Raw genomic sequence first — 21,324 nt, 5'->3', positions numbered from 1 at the left:
GTCACTGCTGTCACTCCTGTGGGCCTATTTTCAATGGGGGGCCTGGAGCTGCAGCTCCATCCGCCCCATTGTTAATCCGGCCATGGAGGAGGTGAAGAGTGGATAGGTGCTTCAAAATATTATTATGGGTTCCTCTCTTTCCAGTAATACCCTTGACTATCTGTTTACACTTTCTGCAGATTTGAGTAAGGACTCCTTTCACCCATTTTTTGTGTATTTTTGGCTAATTATGAGTTGGATGGATCTTTGTCAGATCACTCTTTTCATGAAATGGACATTACTGGGTTGCAAACTGGACAGAAATGATTCGGGCACACACAAGAGATTTATCTCATGGAAATGTCATGATTGGCGAAGGGTATGAACCAGTGCTCCCCAATTAAAGAAGAACTCTATTAGCAGTTCTGACCGTAAGGGACCTGAGGAGGACAAGTAGGAGTGTATCACACTCATATGTGGGCAACAGCAAGCAACAGCTAAGGGTTACCATAATCTCCTCCAAGTGGGGTGAATGATCATTATCGGCACTAAGGCCCCAGTCACCATGTCGCACCACTTGTGCTTGCACACAGTGGAGGCTGAACATGTACTTTTATACAGGTGTGCAACAGAATTGTGGCTGGACGAGGAATGGAGAAGATGGGCAAACACTTTTGTTGGCTTACTGTAGTTACACTGGGTCACTTGGGTCTAGTGTCCGCCTACAATGTGTCCTCCTAGTTCTTATTTTATTTTGATGCCTGTTGGTGAAGATTTGATAAAATGGTATAGGATATTTTTGTTTCAAAACTTGTTTTCCAGAAACCTCCAAAAATTATAAAGACAAGGGAAAATATGTAATAGCCTGTGAGGTGCAGGCTGTTCGGGAGATTCAGCAAGTCTGTTTGTATCTTTAAAGCGGCAGTCATTTACAAGGCAAAACTGGCCTGTTTTTTTCCTTGTAAATGATTGCCGCTTTAAAAATATGGGCAAATTTGCCAGAATTTCTGAAACAGCCTGCGCCTTGCAGGTTATTAAATATTGCCCAAAAAGTAGATCATTGCTGCTTTTACAGACTGATATGAAACCTGGGCGTCTAAATAGAGAATGAGGTTCAATATAGAAAAATTAAAAGTTATGCATTTTGGGATAAAAAACAAACTTGCATCCTACACATTAAATGGGGAAAATATAGGGGTAACAGTAGTGGGAAAAGATTTGGGGGTGCTCACAGATAATAGGCTTAATAACAGTACACAATGTCAAAATGCAGCAAAGAAGGCTAGTAAGGTGCTTGCGTGCATTAAACGGGGTATTGAGACAAGGGACGAGGATGTAATCCTTCAGCTGTACAATTCTTTGGTACGTCCGCACCTGGAATATTGTGTTCAGTTTTGGGCACCACATTATAAAAAAGATATCGGGGAACTCGAAAGAGTTCAAAGGCGAGCTACTAAATTGACTAAAGGGCTAGAGGGACTGGATTGCGAGGAAAGGCTTACTAGGTTAAATATTTATACACTAGAAAAGAGGCGTCTAAGAGGAGACATTATTAATATCTTCAAATATGTAAAGGGTCATTACAAGGAGTTAGCAGGAGATATGTTTATTAAAAGAACTCTGTATAGGACACGTGATCACTCACTGAGGCTAGAGATGAGAGAATTCCGTACACAATGTAGGAAAGGGTTCTTCACAGTAAGGGCAATAAAGATTTGGAACTCCCTGCCGGAGAAGGTGATAATGGTGGACTCTGTAAATGCATTTAAAAATGGATTGGACAAATTTCTAACTACTGTAAAAAAGGTATCCAAGGCTATAGCATTTAATATATTGACATTAAATATCTGGGAGTGATACGAATTATAGTTGTTAATTAGTACTAAACCATTACTTCAGCAGGTACATTATAATGTGCACAGCTTAATACAGAATACAGGTTGAACCTGATGGGCATTTTGCCTCTTTTCAACCTCATTAACTATGTTACTATGATATAATCACAAAGTATTTCCTGCTTCAGTTGGGCGTATATGTGACTGCTGGTCAACATACCTTCGCCGGGATCCCGGCAGCGGAATGCTAGTGGGGGGCGAGTGCTGTGCTCGCCACGCTGTGGGCTCAGTGGCGACCTGCGGTTGCCACAAGTTCTATTCTCACTCTATGAGTGTTGTAGACACCCGCGAGTGGGAATAGTCCCTGTTGGTCAGCATGCCGACCGTCGGGATTCTGGGGATGCGGGATGTAGGGGGAGGTATTGTGAGACCGCCGGTCACGTAACTACATCCCCTTCAGTCTCTGGGGAAAGCAAAATATAAGAGGGAGAGACACTTGACTTATTATGACTCAATTAGAATTTAGAAGTTCTGTTACCTGATGGAGCAGTACCAAGGATGAACATGGGGGCTTGGTTAGTTTCCATGAAAACTAGAGATTTGTGCGCTTTCCAATCAAATTTAGTGGTCCTGACATACCCCTGACTTCACCATTGGTTGACCAAGTCTCTGTTGTGTCTGGCCACACCTACTCTGGAGGCTGGCCACACCCCTTAAACATTCCCCCAGTGGACCCTTCATGCCCAAGTCTGACACAATTGCTAGTTATAACATGATCTGACTTACTGTACAGTACATACAAATAATGTAATTGTGATGTAGATGACATTTCTTGCCTGTGTGAACTATATTTTAAGTACAGTATATATTTGTTTTTATAATATTTCTCTGTATATTGTCATTGTAACATCCATATGTGATATTAATACTTTGATTTTTAGGTGTAGCTACATTTGTGATTGATCTAGAGGATGACAAATTGAAGCAAGAGAAACAAGATCTAAGGCTGCAGAAGCACCTCAAGCTATGCAAGGGCATGAGCCTCTGTGTGTGCTATGCTGCCAGCATAGGGGGCATTGCAACATTAACTGGCACCACACCCAACCTTGTATTGAAAGGACAGTTGGACGAGTAAGTACTTTTAGCTTTCAATGAGCGTGCAGGATCACAAATTACTGTGCTTAGTAATGTCATGCTTAACCTAGAAATTCCTCTTAGCCCCTTCTCCTTACGTGAATGTTTAATATTATTACAATAATGTAGACCCATCACATCTTCCATCAGGTGCAAAATGCTCTGCACCTGGACATCCCTCTTAATTTTATGATTGCCGTCACCTGTGTTGAACTTAATTGATGAGAAAGGTGTTTCAACATAGGTGATGGCAGTCATAAATTACGGGTCTGATAATATAACAATGTAATTGCTAAGGGCAAGTGGAGAAGGCAAGATCGTCCCATGCAGTGTGAAAGTAGTGTCTACCAATTGTACCCCCGTGGCTACATACAGTATACAGTTGATTATAGTTAGGAGTAATGGTCAAATGCAGGGTTGGCTCCAGGTACGTTCCAATAGAGCGGCCGAACAGGGCGCCACACTTAATGGGTGCTGCTATTCTCGCCGCCAAATCCCGCGGCCCCCTAGCAGTGGCTGATGGCTGTGGCGATGAGGGGTAGTGCTGTGGGCGGGCCAAAGCTATGTGCGTGCTGTGCGGCGTCGGTGTCACCACAGCAGCTGCACCACTTCCGGTGGGACCCTGGCTCTCCCGGCGCAACTCCTGGTCACACAGCAGCCCCAATCTTTCTTTCAGGTGATTGGTCCTCCGTCCGGCAGTGCTTGTCCCCTATCCAGGCTCTCGGCTTACAGCGCTGCTCTCTCTTTTAAGGGTCCCCATTTTTCTCAGATGGTGTATCTGGCACTGTGGGGCATATATGTTTATCTGGCACTGTGGGGCATATAATGTGTATCTGGCACTGTGGGGCATATAATGTGTATATATGTGTATATGGCACTGTGGGGCATATCATGTGTATCTGACACTGTGGGGGCAATATCATGTGTATCTGGCGCTATGGAGTATATCATGTGTATCTGGCACTGTGGGGGCATATCATGTGTATCTGGCACTGCTGGGGGGCATATCATGTGTATATGGCACTGCTGGGGGGCATATCATGTGTATCTGGCACTGCTGGGGGCATATCATGTGTATCTGGTGCACTGCTTGGGGACATATCATGTGTATCTGGTGCACTGCTTGGGGACATATCATGTGTATCTGGCACTGCTGGGGGGCATATCATGTGTATCTGGCGCACTGCTGGAAGGCATATCATGTGTATCTGGCACTACCCTACTGGGGTCATTATGTGTATCGGGCACTATACTGGAGATATTATGTGTAAGGAACACCATTGTGGCTGTTATTTGTAGGGCTTCTAATTGTGTGTGTAGAGGGGGTGTGAAAATATTCATATTTATTGTTTGATAATATGAAGTTGCGAGGCCATGCCCACTTTTCCAGGAGTGAGGGGGTGGGGAGGGGGGGGGCTCTTGGAAATTTTCTCGCTCAGGGTGCTAGTAGGCCTGGAGCTAGCTCTGGTCAAATGTCAGGAGCCAGTCATTTTGTGAGTAAATATTAATGTTGTGCACAGAACGCCATCTAAAAAGAATAATGGTAATTTTCCTCCACACTGGTTTTCCCATAGTAGTGTATACTAGACCCAGTGACTAGAGGCACCAGCGTGTGCCCTAATATGCATTAACGCCAGTGTTCCCACATCACACAGTGCCCAACTTACTTGTCATTGTTCTCAAAAAACAGAAAGTAAATTACCAATAGAATTGTCAGATACAGTATATACTGTTGCTGTTATTCTAAAGTTACTTTACTTCTAGCTGCACAAGTGTATTGAACTCACTGTAGTTCAGCCAGTTCACATTATACCACATTGAAGTGCCCACAGTTCACTTTATGCCATACAGTGTCCCAAGCTCACATGATGTCACACAGTGCCTGCAATTCACATTATACCTCAATGACTCTAGTTCACATGATGCCACACTGTAGTTCCCTCCAGTTCACATGCTACACAATACCCCCACTTCACATGGTGTCACACAGTTCTCATTATTGCCTCAGAGTACCCTAAGTTCACATCATTGCCTCACAGTGCCCCCAGATCACACCCATTGCTACTTACCTCCCTTTGTATGGCAGGCTTCTCCTGATATTACCTCAAATCTTAGAATCTAGTACACTTCAGCCATACCGCTGGTGCTGCCCGATACCTTGCATCTTGTTCCTCCTTCTTGCTCCTCCTACTCAGCACCTCCCACCAATGCTGTCTGTAACAGCATCATTTGTTTCAGCCTGAGCTCTGCTCCTCACGAGCCAGTCTTGCACTGCCCTCCATTATTTAACTGCCGGCAATAACGGTTACTTACTGATAGTATGGGCGCCATCCCTCCATGGTAAATGGTGGGGCTAAGAGTCAGTAGGGCCCACCAGTAATTACCTCAGTCAACTGCCTGGACTGTCTGTCAATCATATAACATCTACATTTATTATAGACATCAAAGTTACTAATGTTTAAAAAGTGTTTACTTAACAAAAATGCTGAATAATAATTATGGCATTAAAAGTATGAATGAAAGTATATTGATCAATGTGGTGAGACATCATCGGCTAAATGTAATAGCCTCCGAGTTCTGGAGGTGCGGGACTTTTTTTCTGCAAGTCTGTCTGTTTTTGTTTAAAGCTGCAGTCATTTACAAGGCAAAACCAGGCTGGTTTTGTCTTGTAAATGATTGCTGCTTTAAAAACACGGGCATGCTCGCAGAAAGTCTCGCACCTCCGGCAACTTTTGCTACATATCTTTATGGAATCAATGGTATTGAATGAAAAATACTTGTTTATTGCATAATTTGCAATACATTTGGTATGGTGGTGATAGTTCGGTCAGCAGATGTGTTTACTACTACTATTCATAATAATAATAATAATAATAATAATAATAATAATGAAAATAACTATTTATATAGCGCTCTTTCTCAGATGTGGTGTGGTGAAATCCATGTGGGTGTGTACATTCCCTACACTGTCAGCTCCAATGTCTCACTAAATATGTAAAAATATAAAAAAATTTAATACTTTTGTAAAAACAATAGAAATGCAATCAAAATAGTTATGATTCTTAGTCGACCATGTAGCCAGCTGTTGGCTAGTGATCAAACTGCCATGATGATGGGCCTATTTTTATGTGGAGGCCCGGAGCTGGAGCTCCATCCGCCCTATTGTTAATCTGGCCCTGCTTCTCAGTCCCTGGACCTTATGACTCATGGATGTACAACAGAGAAGGGTTTTGAAGAGGCATTTAGTATTATTATTATTATCCTTTATATGGCACCACAAGGGTTCCGCAGCGCTCAATTACAGAGTACATAAACAAAATAATCAAAACAGAAAAATAGTGACTTACAGTTGAAGACAATATAGAACAAGTACAGGGTAAATAAACATAGCTACATCAGCAGATGACACTAGCATAAGTATCATGGTGGCAGAAAAACGCGGTTTAAGTAAGCAAAGGATAAGCACATGAGGGTTGAGGACTCTGCTTGTGAGAGCTTACATTCTAAAGGGGAGGGGCAGAGAGACTGGGGTGACACAGATGGGGTAGATATTGAGTGTGGAACAGAGGTTTAGGATGAGATTAGGATGGGTTTGGTAAAGAAGTGCGTCTTCAGGGCACGTTTGAAGATTTGTAGAGAGGTGGAGAGTCTGAGGAGGAGAGATAGAGAATTCCAGAGGAAAGGGAGCAGCAAGTGTTCAATCTTGAAGGTAGGGGTGGGAGAAAGTAATCAGTAGGCAGGAGAGGCAGCGTGCATTAGCGGAGCGAATGCATAAAGATGCAGACGGGAGAACGCAAATAGACGCAGACACAGATATGGTTATGTCTGACTCCCCTCAAGGTCTGGAGAAAGCACAGGGAAGATCACAGAATAGATTTTTCCCCATAGCTTGACAATTTTAAACAAAACAGTATAACTTTTTTGTGGTCTGTTCCAGACACATATTATTTGGTAAAGAATATGTTGGTAAATGGAAAAAACCCCCCATTAAAAGTGGAACATCACAATGAGATGTAGCCAGTATGTCGAGATTGGCATTCATAATGTTGGCAGTTATGGTGTTGACATGGTTAAAATGTCGACATTGTAAGTATTGTCATCTGGAATATGTCAATATGGACATAATGTCAACATATGAACTGTGAACATTAGGCTGAGGGTTAGGATTAGGCATAGGTTTAGGCTTAATGTTACGGTTGTCATAATGTCCAATGTCAACATAATGACCACGTCCACATCCTCATGTCGACAGTCGACAATGATGAATGGTAAACTAATATACCAAATCCAACACAATGACCCCTCACACTCATGATTAAATGGTCTTTTTACTAAGCCTTGAAGGGATATAAAGTGGACAGAGTTATAGGGGGTAATTCAGAGTTGATTGCAGCAGCACATTTGTTAGCAGTTGGGCAAAACCATGTGCACTGCGGGGGGGGGGGGGGGCACATATAACATTTGCAGAGAGAGTTAGATTTGGGTGGGTTATTTTGTTTCTGTGCAGGGTAAATACTGGCTGCTTTATTTTTACACTGCAATTTAGATTTCAGTTTGAAGTGAACACACCCTACCCAAATCTAACTCTCTCTGCACATGTTATACCTGCCCCTCCCCCTGCAGTGCACATGGTTTTGCCCATTTGATAACAAAAATTTGCTGCTGCGATCAACTCTGAATTAGTCCCATAGTTCCAACCAAACAGCTTTTAACTGTCATTTTTCAAACACAGCCTGTAACATGGCTGTTATGAGCCTATTGGCTGGTACTTTATCTCTCTCCACTTTATCTCCTTCCAAGGCTTAGTAAATAGACCCCTAACTTATAACTCTAGGTCTCCTCACTCCCATCACTGACTTATATTCTCAATGTTACCTCACTCTCATGACCAGTGTCATATTGAGGCATGAAGGGCCCACCAGTAGAATGCAATCACAGAGACCCTTTAAGGTGTGTGGCCTGTTGCTGGAAGGGGTGTGGCCATTTGACCTGAGAGGAATGGCACAGGCCATAGGGTATCATTTAAGTATACATTAATTGGTATTACCACGTGTATGGAAGCTAAAGTGGTCATCTTACTAAATTTGGCTATACAGATATACAGCAGGGAAGGGTATGTAGCACCATTTTCTGCTACTTGTGCTTCTGCATCCACCTCTGAATAAGTCCCTCTTAAAAAAAACCTCACACACATTGGCCACTACAGAACATAAACACATTGGCCCCTACAGACAAAATATAAAGACCTCAGTCCCCACAGACAAAACAAACACATTAGTCCCCACAGAAAAAAACACAATGTCCATCACAGTAAAAAATAAACAAAAAAACACAAAACACATTAGCCCCACACAGAAAAATAAAATAAAATACAATTGCCTTCACAAAAAAATAAAAATAAACACAATGGCCCCTATATTAATGGAAAAAGCAAAATAGCCCCCACAGTAAAACATGTAAAATAATGCATTTTAGCCCACCACAGTGAAAAACTAAAACTGAAACACAAAAACAATAAAAAATTAAATTATTTATATGGTAAAAATAATATCACACACTGGTCCCCACAAAAAAAACAAACCAACACAATGGTCCACAGATGAAAAAAAAAACAAAACAAAAAAAACCACACATACACAATGGCTCCCACAGTAAAAAAGAAAAGAAAATACAATGTCCCTTACAGTAAAAAAAATTAAAAAATAACACACGTTAATTATTGCCCCAGCCCCCCAAAGTAGTCATACCTGACCTGTAGGTAGCAGAGAATAAAGAGGATCCCACTTTCCACCATGTTTGGTTCCAGTTAAACACCCAAACATGCAATGTGGGCACAGGCTCTTTCATAAATGGCAGTTCCCTGAATGAAATACAGTAGGGCCTGACCGCCATGTATGCACAAAGCAGACTAATATGAAAGCTGGGCATGTGGCTATTTGCACGTTTATAAATCACCTACATGAAGGTGACTAGGGATAGCCAGGCAAATCAGGCTCATTACCATGTGAAATGGGACAAAAAAAATGACTATTTCTGTACACAGTTAGAGTTGGTTGAATTATAAGGTTGCTTGGGAGAAAAATCAGTAGGGAATAAATGTAATGAATTAAATATACAATTTGTGATTTAAAAGGCCAAATAAGTGGCTTATATCTTGATGGTAAATCTAATAACAAATTTGAATCTTTTAATACTAGGCACTAAACAATGGACACAAAGAGACAAAGGGCTAAATGTAATAGCCTACGAGAAACCGGAGGTGCAGGACTTTGTGCGAGATATTTTTTTAAATGGCAATAATTTACAAGCAGTATTGGACTGGCTGACTGGGGAACCGCTTCTGGTCCATTTATGATGGAACAATGTTTAGAAGCCCCGGATCTGCAACGCAGGTAATTGTAGGTGAAAGTGTAGAGAACCGGGTTCCTCTAAACATTGTCCCGGCATAAATTAACTGGAAGTGGTTCCCCAGTTAGCCAGTTCGACGCAGTTTACAAGGCAAAACCAGGTTGGTTTTTCCTTGTAAATGACTGCTCCTTTAAAGATAAGGGCATTCTTGTACAAAGTGCCGCACCTCCGGCTTTTTTTGCAGGCAATTACATTTAGCCCAATGACTTAGTCCAGTTCCAAGGGACAAAGGGGTCAATTAACTAATCCTTGGATGGAGATAAAGAGGATGGAGATAAAGTACCAGCCAATCAGCTCCTAACTGTCATGTCACAGGCTGGGTTTGAAAAATGACAGTTAGGAGCTGATTGACTGGTCCTTTATCTCCGTTCATGTTATCTCCATCCAATGCTTAGTAAATAAGCCCCAAAGTCATTTATCTTACATTTTATCCAACTATTTTGCCAGTGTTTTAACCAATGTTATAGTGCTAAAAACCCAATAATATTTGGTTCTCTTTTGTTGACTTAATTCTTGACTTTCGCCTTGCAGGCTTTTCCCTGGGAACAACAATATCATCAATTTTGCTTCATGGTTTGGTTTTGCCTTCCCTACCATGATACTGTTGCTTGCTTTTGCCTGGTTCTGGCTGCAGATCATGTTCCTGGGAATTAAGTAAGTCTACGGATGGTGTAATGGTTAGCATTACTGACTCAGAGAACTGAAGGTCATGGATTCCATTCCCATCATATTCCTAACAGTGTGGAGTTTGTATATTCTTCCCGTGCTTACGTGGGTTTCCGCTGAGTACTCTGGTTTCCCCCTTCATACTCCCACACAGGTTAATTGTGTGTATGTACATGTGTTTAGGGTAGACTAGATGGGCTTGGTGGTTCTTATCTGCAGCCAAAGTCTATGTTTCTATGATGGAATCTTTTTCAATAAGTACTAAGTATAATTTGACAGTGACACTGTAGGAGTAAAGATAATAATACATTACTGTATAGAATTTTTGTTGTATTAAGCTCTTACTACTGTATGTACTATACATAGGTTTCCTGATATGAGGATTATGTGATAGAGGGCAGGTGTGCTGTAGGGTGACAACTTTCCCATCTTAACTTACGGTGCGTGTGTGTGTGTGTGTGTGTGTGTGTGTGTGTGTGTGTATGTATATATATATATATATATATATGAAGCACTACTCCACTCACCAGTCCTAGATTTGGAGTGCAACACGGATGTGACCACACTGTTTAAATAGAAATCACAGAAGCTTTGCAGAGCCTCTGTAATATATATATATATATATATATAACTTCCAAAATAGGACCCTGGTACTCCAGTCTTACGTATCACCTGCTCAGGTGCCTTCCCATCAGTCTTATTCCTGCTATATATGATCCATGGTTTGGGCGGCACTCAGAGACTTTTACAAACCGAACAAACAGTGAACAAGCCTTGCAGGGCTGTTTTAATGTGACGTTTCGGGGCAAAGATCCCCTTCCTCAGACTGGGGATCAGAAGGGGATCTTTGCCCCAAAATGTCACATTAAAACAGCCCTGCGGGATTTGTTCACTGTTTGTTCGATTTGTGAAAGTCTCTGAGTGCCGTACAACCCATGGATCATATATATATATATATATATATATATATATATAGAGTGGGGGGATAAGGGTACCGGCGACTTGTGTTGTTTATAATGCAATCACTAAAAATTTAAATTTATGAGCCAAAAAATACATAATAATACAAACAAGTTTTTAATAACATATAGAAGTGGAATAAAACATAAAAAGTTTTCTAAATATTGGTAAAAACATAAAGGTCTTTGTAAAAGGTAAGGAGTTCTGACTTAACTTAAAATAGGCAAGGGGGTCAATGCAGGGAACCCAACGCATTTCGTCACACCAGACTTTATGTTTTTACGAATATTTAGAAAACTTTTTATGTTTTATTCCACTTTTATATGTTATTGAAAACTTGTTTGTATTATTATATATTTTTTGGCTCATAAATTTAAATTTTTAGTGATTGCATTATAAACAACACAAGTCGCCGGTACCCTTATCCCCCCACTCCATACTCTTTTTAGCAGTACTGTACCAGTATTGCACTCTTAAGGGTTGGCAGACACCTATAACGAGGTTTTGTGTGTTTTTAGTATTTTAGTAATTTTTTAATTCACGTTCTTTACTGGGACCCTACCCCACAAGTGGCGCTGTATCATTTCTTGCTATATATATATATATATATATATATATATGTATATTATGACCAAACAGGCTGCTCTGTTTTTCTTTCAGCTTCAAAAAGAATTTTGGCTGTGGTGATAACCCAGAGCAGATGGAAAAAGAGAAGCGAGCGTACAAAGTCATCTCTGCTGAGCACAAGAAGCTGGGTTCTATGACCTTTGCAGAGATCTGTGTTCTGGTTTTATTCGTCTTGTTGGTTATCTTGTGGTTCTCAAGGGAACCAGGTTTCATGCCAGGCTGGGCAACTATCAGCTTTAATAAGCAAGGAAAAGAGTAAGTATGTACATAAGGCCAAACTGTTGTTACTTGGATACTGAAACAGATTTCTAAGTTAGAGATTTTTTTTTACTTTTATATATCATTAATCTAGTGTCAAAAAGTGTTAAGACACATTTATACTGCAAAATAAACTAACATAATTATTTAAAATATGAACATATAATCTAACCACATACTGTAGGAAACAAGAAACTATATATTTTCCTCCAATGCATCCAATAAAAGCATAAATAAGTTATTTCAAAAGAGGGCACTAATCACTGTATATAAAGCCAAAAAAGGCATATTTTTTTATCACAGTATTAATGTGATGCTATTCAATAAATCAACAATAAACCATACAGGACAAGTGGGCATTTCAGCGTGTTTCTTGGACCTTTTTCAAGACATCATTGCGCCACTAACATGCATCAGGATAAACAAGTGTGGAAAGGAGTCCTTACCCCAAGCAATACTTTATACCCCACAAGTAACAACTTCCAGGTGTGGTGTAATTTGAATAATGGACACTACTGTGCGGTGTAATTTGAATTGGCACTATTCAGTGGTAATGTCCGTTCATCGTGAAGCCACACCCCTATATTTTGGGTGTGCGCTTAAGATGTGCACTATCCCTATTTTAAATATGAAGGAGGACACCAATTCTCTTTCTGGCACAGGGCACCAAAATGTCTAGTTACCACTCTGTTGGATACAGTGCAGGTCAGATACAGTACAGGTAACAGGTCAGGTCGGATGCAGTGCAGGTTACAGTGTGGGTCGAATACAGTGTGGGAAGGGAGGCCAATCCCAGGATCAGGATCGGCGGGATCCCGGGATTCTGTTCCAAAAATGTCGGGATTTGAATCCCGGGATTGGAGCCTCCAATCCCGGGATTCACGGGATTTCATTGCACATGCGCACTTTTGCCGAGCAGCGCTGAGCACTATAACACAGAGCTGCCCTGCCCGGGTGTCAGCAGGGTATTAAAGCTGAAGCGCGCTGCATTAATACATACACTGACCGCGCTGGTGGCATTTCAAATGTAGCGTCGGCCGCCAGCCAATCGGAGCAGGCGGACCGGCAGCCAATCAGGGAAGCGGGCTCAGCAGCGGCGTCTGATTGGCTGCCGGACTGCCCGTTCTGACTGGCTGGTGGCTATCGCTACATTTGAAATGCCGCCGGTGCAGTCAGTCAGTGTGTGTTCATGCCACCCATGGCCCGCCTAATACGATGGGTCTACGTTTATCTTGACCTTTAATAGGATTAATTGAGACTGTCCAGTCAGATTTAATCCCCTGCTATAATGACTTAATCCCCTGCTGTATTGTTCTCTGTATTGTATTGCAGCTGAGAACAATAGATGAAGGGTTTATGCTAATAAATCATGTTGTGCCTAGGCGCAGAAAACTAGTCAAGATAACCGTGGACCCATCTTTAGTAAGTTTTGCAGCGCTGCTCCGAGTCCCTACATCCTCCCTCCCGTGCCCTACATCCTCCCTCCCGCGCTGCTCCCTACATCTTCCCTGCTATCTACACTCACCCTCCTGCGCTGCTCCCTACATGCTTCCTACACCCACCCTCCCTTGCTGTTCCTACACCCTTCTTCTCTGCCCTCCACTACCACTCTCCCTACACGGATCCCTACTGCAATCCCGGGAGCATTTTTCAATCTATGTGGCTTCACCACCCCTATCCGTACGCTTATGATAGTAGACATTATTACTGTCAGTGCGCATTTGCACCAGTCCTATCCTTGGTTCTAGAGATGGACCTTAGTATACGGTGACCTCTGAATAGACTTCAGTTCTGTCTGTACATCTGTGACACACCCTCATAACACATCCTGCGAGTGAACGCCCGTTATCACTTAGTTACAACCACCCAGCCACATCTCCACTTGCATGCGCTCTAAATTGCCCACTGTTGCTCAAAGCTGTTTATGCAGACTCCGATGCAAACACAGTTGCTAAAAACCACAGGGACTGTCAACAAAGTGGACCCTGGATCAGCCACTAGAGGTGAATACTTTGCCTGGGCACACCAAAGGAGATAATGGTTTATCTTTAGGCTCAGCCTTCTCTACTGTCTGATGAAGTAAACAATATGGATGCTTGTACTCATGTTTACTGTATCTAAGCAGATAAAACATTAATTTACTTTATTTCTAATTTTCAGGTATGTTACAGATGCCACAGTTGCTGTATTTATATCCCTCATGCTGTTTATATTCCCTTCTGAATTTCCCTCATGTAAGCCCAAGGACCCCAAGCAGACAGGTAAGAGTCTCTTTATATTCTGTTTGTAAGGGTGCGTACACACCAGCGCGATGCAGCTCAGACCACGATCACTAGCTGATAGTGGTCCGATCCCCCCACCAGCTCCCTGCTTCCCGATGCCCTGCTGATTCACATGGGAAGCAGAGAGAGGGTCCCCCGATACCGATCCGATGCACAGTGACATGTATTCACCCTGCATCGGATTGGGTGATCTTAACTGCAGCAGTCAAGATATCCGATCCGACGTACGTGAGGCGGGTATGCGCATTGGATCAGAAACGTTAGCAAAAAAGGTATATTTCTGCGAAGATTCCCATCGGGACTAAATCGTCCTGGTGTGTACCCATAATAAGTAGTAGTAGTAGCATTGGTATGGATGATCAGGGACGGATTAAGGGCAACATTGGCCTGGGGCAGATAATGATCAAAGGAATTATGTGAGAAGCAGAGAAGCTGTAGCCAGTGCAGTGCGAGTGGGGTCAGTGTCAGATGGGCAGTGTCAGAACAGACAGAGGAGCCGTCCTTACCCCTGACACATGCACGGTAGCATACCTACACTCATTCCCCCATGTTTCTGCAGCTCCAGCCCCCCAGGGTCTCTCCAACTCCAATCAGCCCTCTTCTGTCTTTACAACCCCTCTTCTGTTTCTCCAACCAGCCCTATTCTGTCTCTCCATCCATCCCCTTTACGTCTCTGCAGCCCCTTCTGTCTGTTAGGGAAATCCAGTCAATTGTGTAAGACCCCTAGAGCCAACTAGAGGGTCTTCCATCTATAACAGCCTCTCTTAGGGGTCTATCTACTAAGCTTTGGATAGAAATAAAGTCGCTGGAGATAAAGTACCAGCCGATTGGCTCCTAACTGTAATTTTTCAAACACAGCCTGTGGCATAGCAGTTAGGAGCCGATTAGCTGGTGCTTTATCTCCATCCGAGACTTTATCTCCATCCAAGGCTTAGTAAATAGACCCCTAAGTGTTTGATTTACACACCAGTACTTAAGATGCCGTCAGAACGTACATCCTCAGCAGTAAGGGCTTACCCAGTTGACTGGAAACCACATGGTATTGGCTGGAGTAATGAACAACCGGGCACAGAGTACTGAAGATGAGAGGGTTAACTGGCATATTCTGGACTCAGTTTAGTGATAGTTACACCGAAGGTAATATGCAGGTGTGTACAGTTGGTGCAGCTGCACTGCAGGATTGTATGCGCAGCACAGTGAGGATGGTGAATGCCTCTAGCTGGGCTCATGCATGTACTGGGGAAATATCCAACCATATAACCATGCAGGAGTACCAGGGTGCAGGCTCGACAAACTGGCAAAGAGTAACCAGAGTATCCACAGGAACTTGGCAGAGAATCCTCCAAACGCACAGGGTATCACTATCTACAACAACCAGGAAAAGAGACCAGCGACTTACATACAGAATATAAGCCATAACCGGCACAGGTCAGAAGGACTGGCTGTCTAATAAGAGGAAGAGCAACCAATGAGGAACGCAGAAACAGCCAGCCCACAATAATGAGAGAACACAGTACGGCTGGGTTGCCGCACATAGTCTATCTTCCAGACTTGCTAGGCAACTAGGGACGCAGTAGCTATATGGCGTACCAGCTAGGACCGCTAGCCTTTGTGGCTGTTAGATGCGATGTTCCGGTTGCTTGGAAACAACCAGGACTCGTGATGGGAACAAGCCACACGTCAGCTTGTAGCATATGTTATGTACTTTTTTCAATTACAATACCTTGTCAGATGCTGCACACTGAGAACAAGGGGGCCTAATTATCAAGTGCAAAACCAAGCAGTAATGGCCTTTTCTCATGGTTTAGGCATATTTTAGTATTATGGCTACAATATTTAATAAATGTCTAATGCAGGGGATACAGTATCAGAGATATCTCCTACATTAGGCAAAGCAACAAATATGACCACAGTCACCATCTTTCTCAATGGGGACTGTGGACTGGACCAATTACTCAAGCTCTGAAATGAATTCTCATAGATTGGCCATGGTTGCTGTCATTACCTGTTCTATCCTATTGGGAGAGTCGCTTCTCTGCCTTTGGCTAAGAACAAGCATGGATGTCCATATATGCTGGTGGGTTAGTGGAGCCCCCAGTAGAATATGGGTTATCTGCTTGATCCTATGGTAAATAGGCCGGGATATGGTTGTTAGGTCGACACAGCTTAGGTCGACAGTAATTAGGCCGCCCACTGAACTGAAGGTCGACATGTATGAGGTCGACATGGTCAATAGGTCGACATGAGTTTTTCGCATATTTTTCTTTTGGACTTTTTTATACTTGATGATCCACGTGGACTACGATTGGGAATGGTAACCTTGCCCGAAGAATGGCGAGCGAAGCGAGCCATGCGAGGAGATACGGTGCACTAATTGGGGTTCCCCGTCACTTTACGAAGAAAACGACACCAAAAAAAGTCCAAAAACTCATGTCGACCTTTTGACCTGTCGACCCAGTACATGTCGACATAATGTCCATGTCAACCTAGTACATGTCTACCTAATGCCCATGTTGACCTTCAGTGGTCGACTTAACGACTGCCGACCTAAGTTGAGTCGACCCAATGACCCGTACCCAAGAGGCACTTTATTTTTCAGGAGGCACTATTTTTTCCTTTGCCCTGACCTTCTGGATAGGGCAAAGATAATTTTATTTATTTCACCGGCCTTCTGGCTGGGGCTTATTTATTTCAGAGTTGGCAAAAAACTTTTTTATTTTTATTTTAAATGTTTTGGGGGGTTTTTTAAACAGTTTTTTTAACCAGGTTTTTTTGCATTAATGTTTTAATAAAATAAAAAAATCCAGCTTATAATAGTAATACTATGAAACGTTGCTATGTATTAAAAATCAGTCAGGTTTAATGCTTTCTAACATTAACAATCCAATGCTATTAGGCTTTGATATGATTTATTTTCCATTTTTCAATAAAACCATATTTTACTGATTATTCCTATTGTGTGGGTTTGGACTTACTTGGATTTACTCAGTTTTACTTGGTTCTCGAAAGCAGCATCTTATTGGCTATCAACTCTCACATGTGTTTGCCAATAAGATAAATCCAGATAAGTTCGAATTTGCACTAGTTTGGTATATCCGAACCCACACATTTCTACATCTAACAGGATACACACTTTTTTATTTCCCTGTTTACCATTATTAGAGCACTCTGTGTACTCTGTGTGAAGTTAATATTCCAGTGCAACGTACTTAGTCAAAACTAGCTCTGAAAGATAGCACACTGGCTAACCCAATTTAAAACCAAGACAGTAAATGAGTATATACTCTTTTTATCAATATTTGTGCCTTTTTGCTTTCTAAAGACATGTGTTTTTCTATTATATACTAGGACAGAAGATAAAAGCCTTTGTGCCACCGCCTCTTCTGGACTGGAAGACTGTAAGCCAGAAGATGCCATGGAACATAGTTTTACTGCTGGGAGGAGGATTTGCTCTTGCTAAAGGCAGTGAGGTAAACCTTCAATGATTCCATTCTTAACATTAATTTGAGGAACTTATTGGATAAGTGTTCCTGTCACCTATGCACATCACTTTGGGGATGAACCAGGGTTTAGCTTATGTCTCAGTGATGCAGTAATCTCCTACCTAGTGTAAAGTTCAAATTATTTCTTAATAAACATTTCAAATGCCAGCGTTAATATATGCTGCGGATGCATGGCACATCTTATTACCATATACGATAAAAGTGCGCTGTACGTCACAAACACTATATCCCTTAAGAGAAAGCAAGCAGTCGCACATATTGTAGGCTGAGGTCCAACACTCAGAGATATATATATATATATTTGATATTAAAAGGGTATGCATACAATATAACATATGTACAGTATATCATTCAGTTATAATATATATATATAAATATGGTTAGAGAGTTACAATTACACAAGAAGCAGTTGTAGTTACAAAATAATCAGTTACAGCCAATATACATACTCTTAGTTTCTCTGGTCCCAGGCAACCAGTCCTCAGGTACTTCTGATAATGGTGTGTGTGTGTGTGTGTGTGTGTGTGTGTGTGTGTGTGTGTGTGAGTGTGTGAATGTATGAGAATGTATCAGAGAGAGAGAGAGCTGCTGGAATCTGAGTCCCTTTATACAGTAAAATAATGGGTGTATACAACAGTGGGTTTCATCTTCTTCCATTGGTCCGGGGGCCAGACCTCTCAAGAACTCGACGGTTCATAGGTCAGTGTGAGGGCTTTTGTCCTAGGTTGCTGGCACATGTGTCTGCAGGAAATCCTTTGTATTCATACATTTGGTCATAACTAATCGTTGCAATGTGCTACAATCTACCCATAGCTATCAAATTAACACACATTCTCCTGATTATTTTGACACTAAGCATGATATGTTTATCTTGTTCCGTTCCAATAATACATATATATCTGATGTTAAACTCTATTATATAATTTAATACATAATGATGCTAAACATGTTTTGTCTATGTTTTGTATGAATATGTTGTATATGTCTTTGTGGCTTCTCCGTGCGAATGCGTATGCTACCGTATATGCGCAAAACGCACAAACAGAGACCCATCTGTTTGGAGTTTGCATGTGGTGTGTATGTAATATTTTTGACTTCGAGAGTCCACCATTTGTCAGTAGACAATAACTGGCATAACTGACACACTAAACATAATTACAAAAAAATATTTTAAACACATAATCGGTGACCTAGACACACATATGTATACATTTCGCAAATCAGACATTGACTATATTTGGGGAAGACAGGGAGGAGGACGGGACATCCTCTATATGCACTCAGCAGTCACGGGACCACTGGTTGGGTGTGGGATGACATTCAACCTATAGAGTATGCTAGTGCTAGGACAGTGCTATGGCCTATGATGTCTGATTTGAACGAATGTTGCACACATACATGCACCTACGTCTTTGTACACTGATGTTCGGATTCAATAGAGGTTTTGCTGGGTAGAGGGAGAAAACACAAACAAATCGTGTAAAATTTTCATGGTATATATTCCTATCACTCCCTGAACATTGTTTCCATTTCTGGATCGTATGCTAGGTCTGTTTCATCATTGAACAAGGGTTATTATTTCAGGTAGTGTCCATCCTAGATAACATAAACCTTCGGAGTTCGGGGAGAGCCACTCATAAACTTTTCTTCCACATATATTAATGAGCTCTTTATCTGCTATGTGTGAATAGCCATTGTCTGATTGTTCCTGATTACCTCCCAATTTCCTGATTTCCTGAAATTGGTGAGATTTAAACATACCAGGGATTTATCTATGGTACTGGTGGATCTTAAGACTAGGGGGTCTAGTTATATTATATTCCTTGGCCACAGATCCCCCCCCCCCCTCCTCCATGTAATTCAAGTACCTCAGCTAACTCTAAAGATTATGGCACTAGTCCTGCATTATTTTGTCTTAGAGGTACGTGTGAGCACATCCAACATTCCATTTGGTTTAAGACCTTACCCACTAGTGAGTGGTAATCACTCAAAGGATGTCTGTCAAATGCTGCCTTATTGCTAGACTGACATCTCTGGATGCACTCATCTTCAATTATGGGGTCACAATAACTACAAAATACAGTATTTATCAGACAATAGCCTATCACAATACCTCCGAACTCTGTAACTACTAGACCTTTGATTTTCTCTGGCTGTAACAAAGTGATAGGCTGATCCTGTGATGCTATAAAGACATCACTCCTTTCTCCTGAACCAGTTCCAGTCCCACACTCAACTCCCCATGAAACCTCACAAAAATAGAATGTCCTGAAAAAAAAAATGTTTGTCAACGGGAAAAAAGGATAGAACAAAACAAATCTTGCTTATAGCAAAAAGCAAATCCATTACAACGTTATAATCCTTTGCAATCCTTTAGTACGCTCAGGTAGTGTTCAACAGTGCCGCCTCCCAGTCTTCATGGAACAGATCCTCGAGTGATATTTCAGCGATTTCACTCCCTTTACGAGTTCCTTCTGGACTAACGACTTTCCTGCGATGGGAATTCGTGGACCCAAGTCTCTCTCTCAGCTACTTTCACTGGGATCGTGCTGTCAACAAAACTTGGTATGGTCCTTCCCACCTGTCTATTAGGCAACCTGAGCGTAAGAACAATCACACAGTCTCTTGGTTCACAATCAAGACAGTTAGTAGTTGGCAAACCAGGAATCAACAGTTTCAAGTGCTTTTGTTAAGTTCTCAAATGCTTGCTCATCTCGATAAGGTACTGTACTGTCACCTCATTGGTGTATTTCTGATTATGGTGCGGATCAATCATGACATGAGGTTGTCTTCCAAAAAAAAAAAAATTATTTCAAAGAGAGTGATTTGTTAAGTGGGGATCTGGCAGTGGTTCTGATGCTGCATAACACTAGTGGCAGTGTCTATGATCACAATACGCCAGTTTCAAGCTATCACTTTGCTCCTACTCCTAAGGATACCATATCTACACACAAATTTCTGCACAATTTTCTTTGCGGTAAACACAGCAGTATTTGTGGTGGCAGGAAATGCCTCTACCCGGTTTGAGAAAACATCAGTGCACACCAATATATATTTCAAATTCCTACAGGGTGTTAACTGTACGAAGTTGATTTGTATTACCTGAAAAGGTCCGTCTGCAGGAGGAATATGGGATGGCTCTGTTAGTGCTACCTTACCAATATTCTTCCTCAAGCAAGTAAGACATGTCATTGCTTTCCTGCTTGCCTGAAAAGAGAACCCTGGTACATGCCAGTAAGCTCTTACCAATTTGCACATACCTTCCTTACCCTAGGTGAGTCAGAGCAGTGCCGCCTCAGCTAGGCTTGGGAGATATGCCCAGGGGGCTTCTGTCTTACCTTGTCCATCTCTCTAGAGTCCTGAGGACTCCTGACCATACCCCTTCACCTTCCAGACTGCCTTCTCCTGTAGGGAACACAAATCTGCATCTCAATTTAACTGTAGTGTGTTTGCAATGTAGAGTAAAAACATCACTAGAGGAGAAAAAAAAATATCAGGAATATCAGGTCTGTGTTCACCAACGGGCTGTCACGTATGTCTGGTCTCGTAGTAAAGGTCTGATTCAGATATTCCACACCATTATGCGCATTAGTGTCCATACAAAATTTTTCTTCACCAATATTCTCATCCTTCACCCTTTGTGCATGACAAGACACACTGCAGTAATATACT

General features: G+C 41.9%; 1 protein-coding gene across 1 annotated transcript in view; it reads left to right on the top strand.

Moving 5' to 3' along the window:
• Window positions 1-21,324, top strand: part of LOC135051353 (solute carrier family 13 member 2-like) — a 70,446-nt gene that overhangs the window by 26,713 nt on the left and 22,409 nt on the right. The window contains exons 4-8 of the mRNA XM_063957397.1: window positions 2,756-2,945; window positions 9,888-10,010; window positions 11,643-11,864; window positions 14,028-14,128; window positions 17,498-17,619. Coding sequence (XP_063813467.1) covers window positions 2,756-2,945; window positions 9,888-10,010; window positions 11,643-11,864; window positions 14,028-14,128; window positions 17,498-17,619 — 758 coding nt within the window. The remainder of the gene's footprint in view (window positions 1-2,755; window positions 2,946-9,887; window positions 10,011-11,642; window positions 11,865-14,027; window positions 14,129-17,497; window positions 17,620-21,324) is intronic.

This window comes from Pseudophryne corroboree, chromosome 2 (assembly GCF_028390025.1).
Source record: "Pseudophryne corroboree isolate aPseCor3 chromosome 2, aPseCor3.hap2, whole genome shotgun sequence".
In the NCBI taxonomy this organism is placed as follows: domain Eukaryota; kingdom Metazoa; phylum Chordata; class Amphibia; order Anura; family Myobatrachidae; genus Pseudophryne; species Pseudophryne corroboree.
The sequence above is the reverse complement of the archived record's forward strand: the minus strand, read 5'-3'. Positions and strand labels throughout refer to the sequence as shown.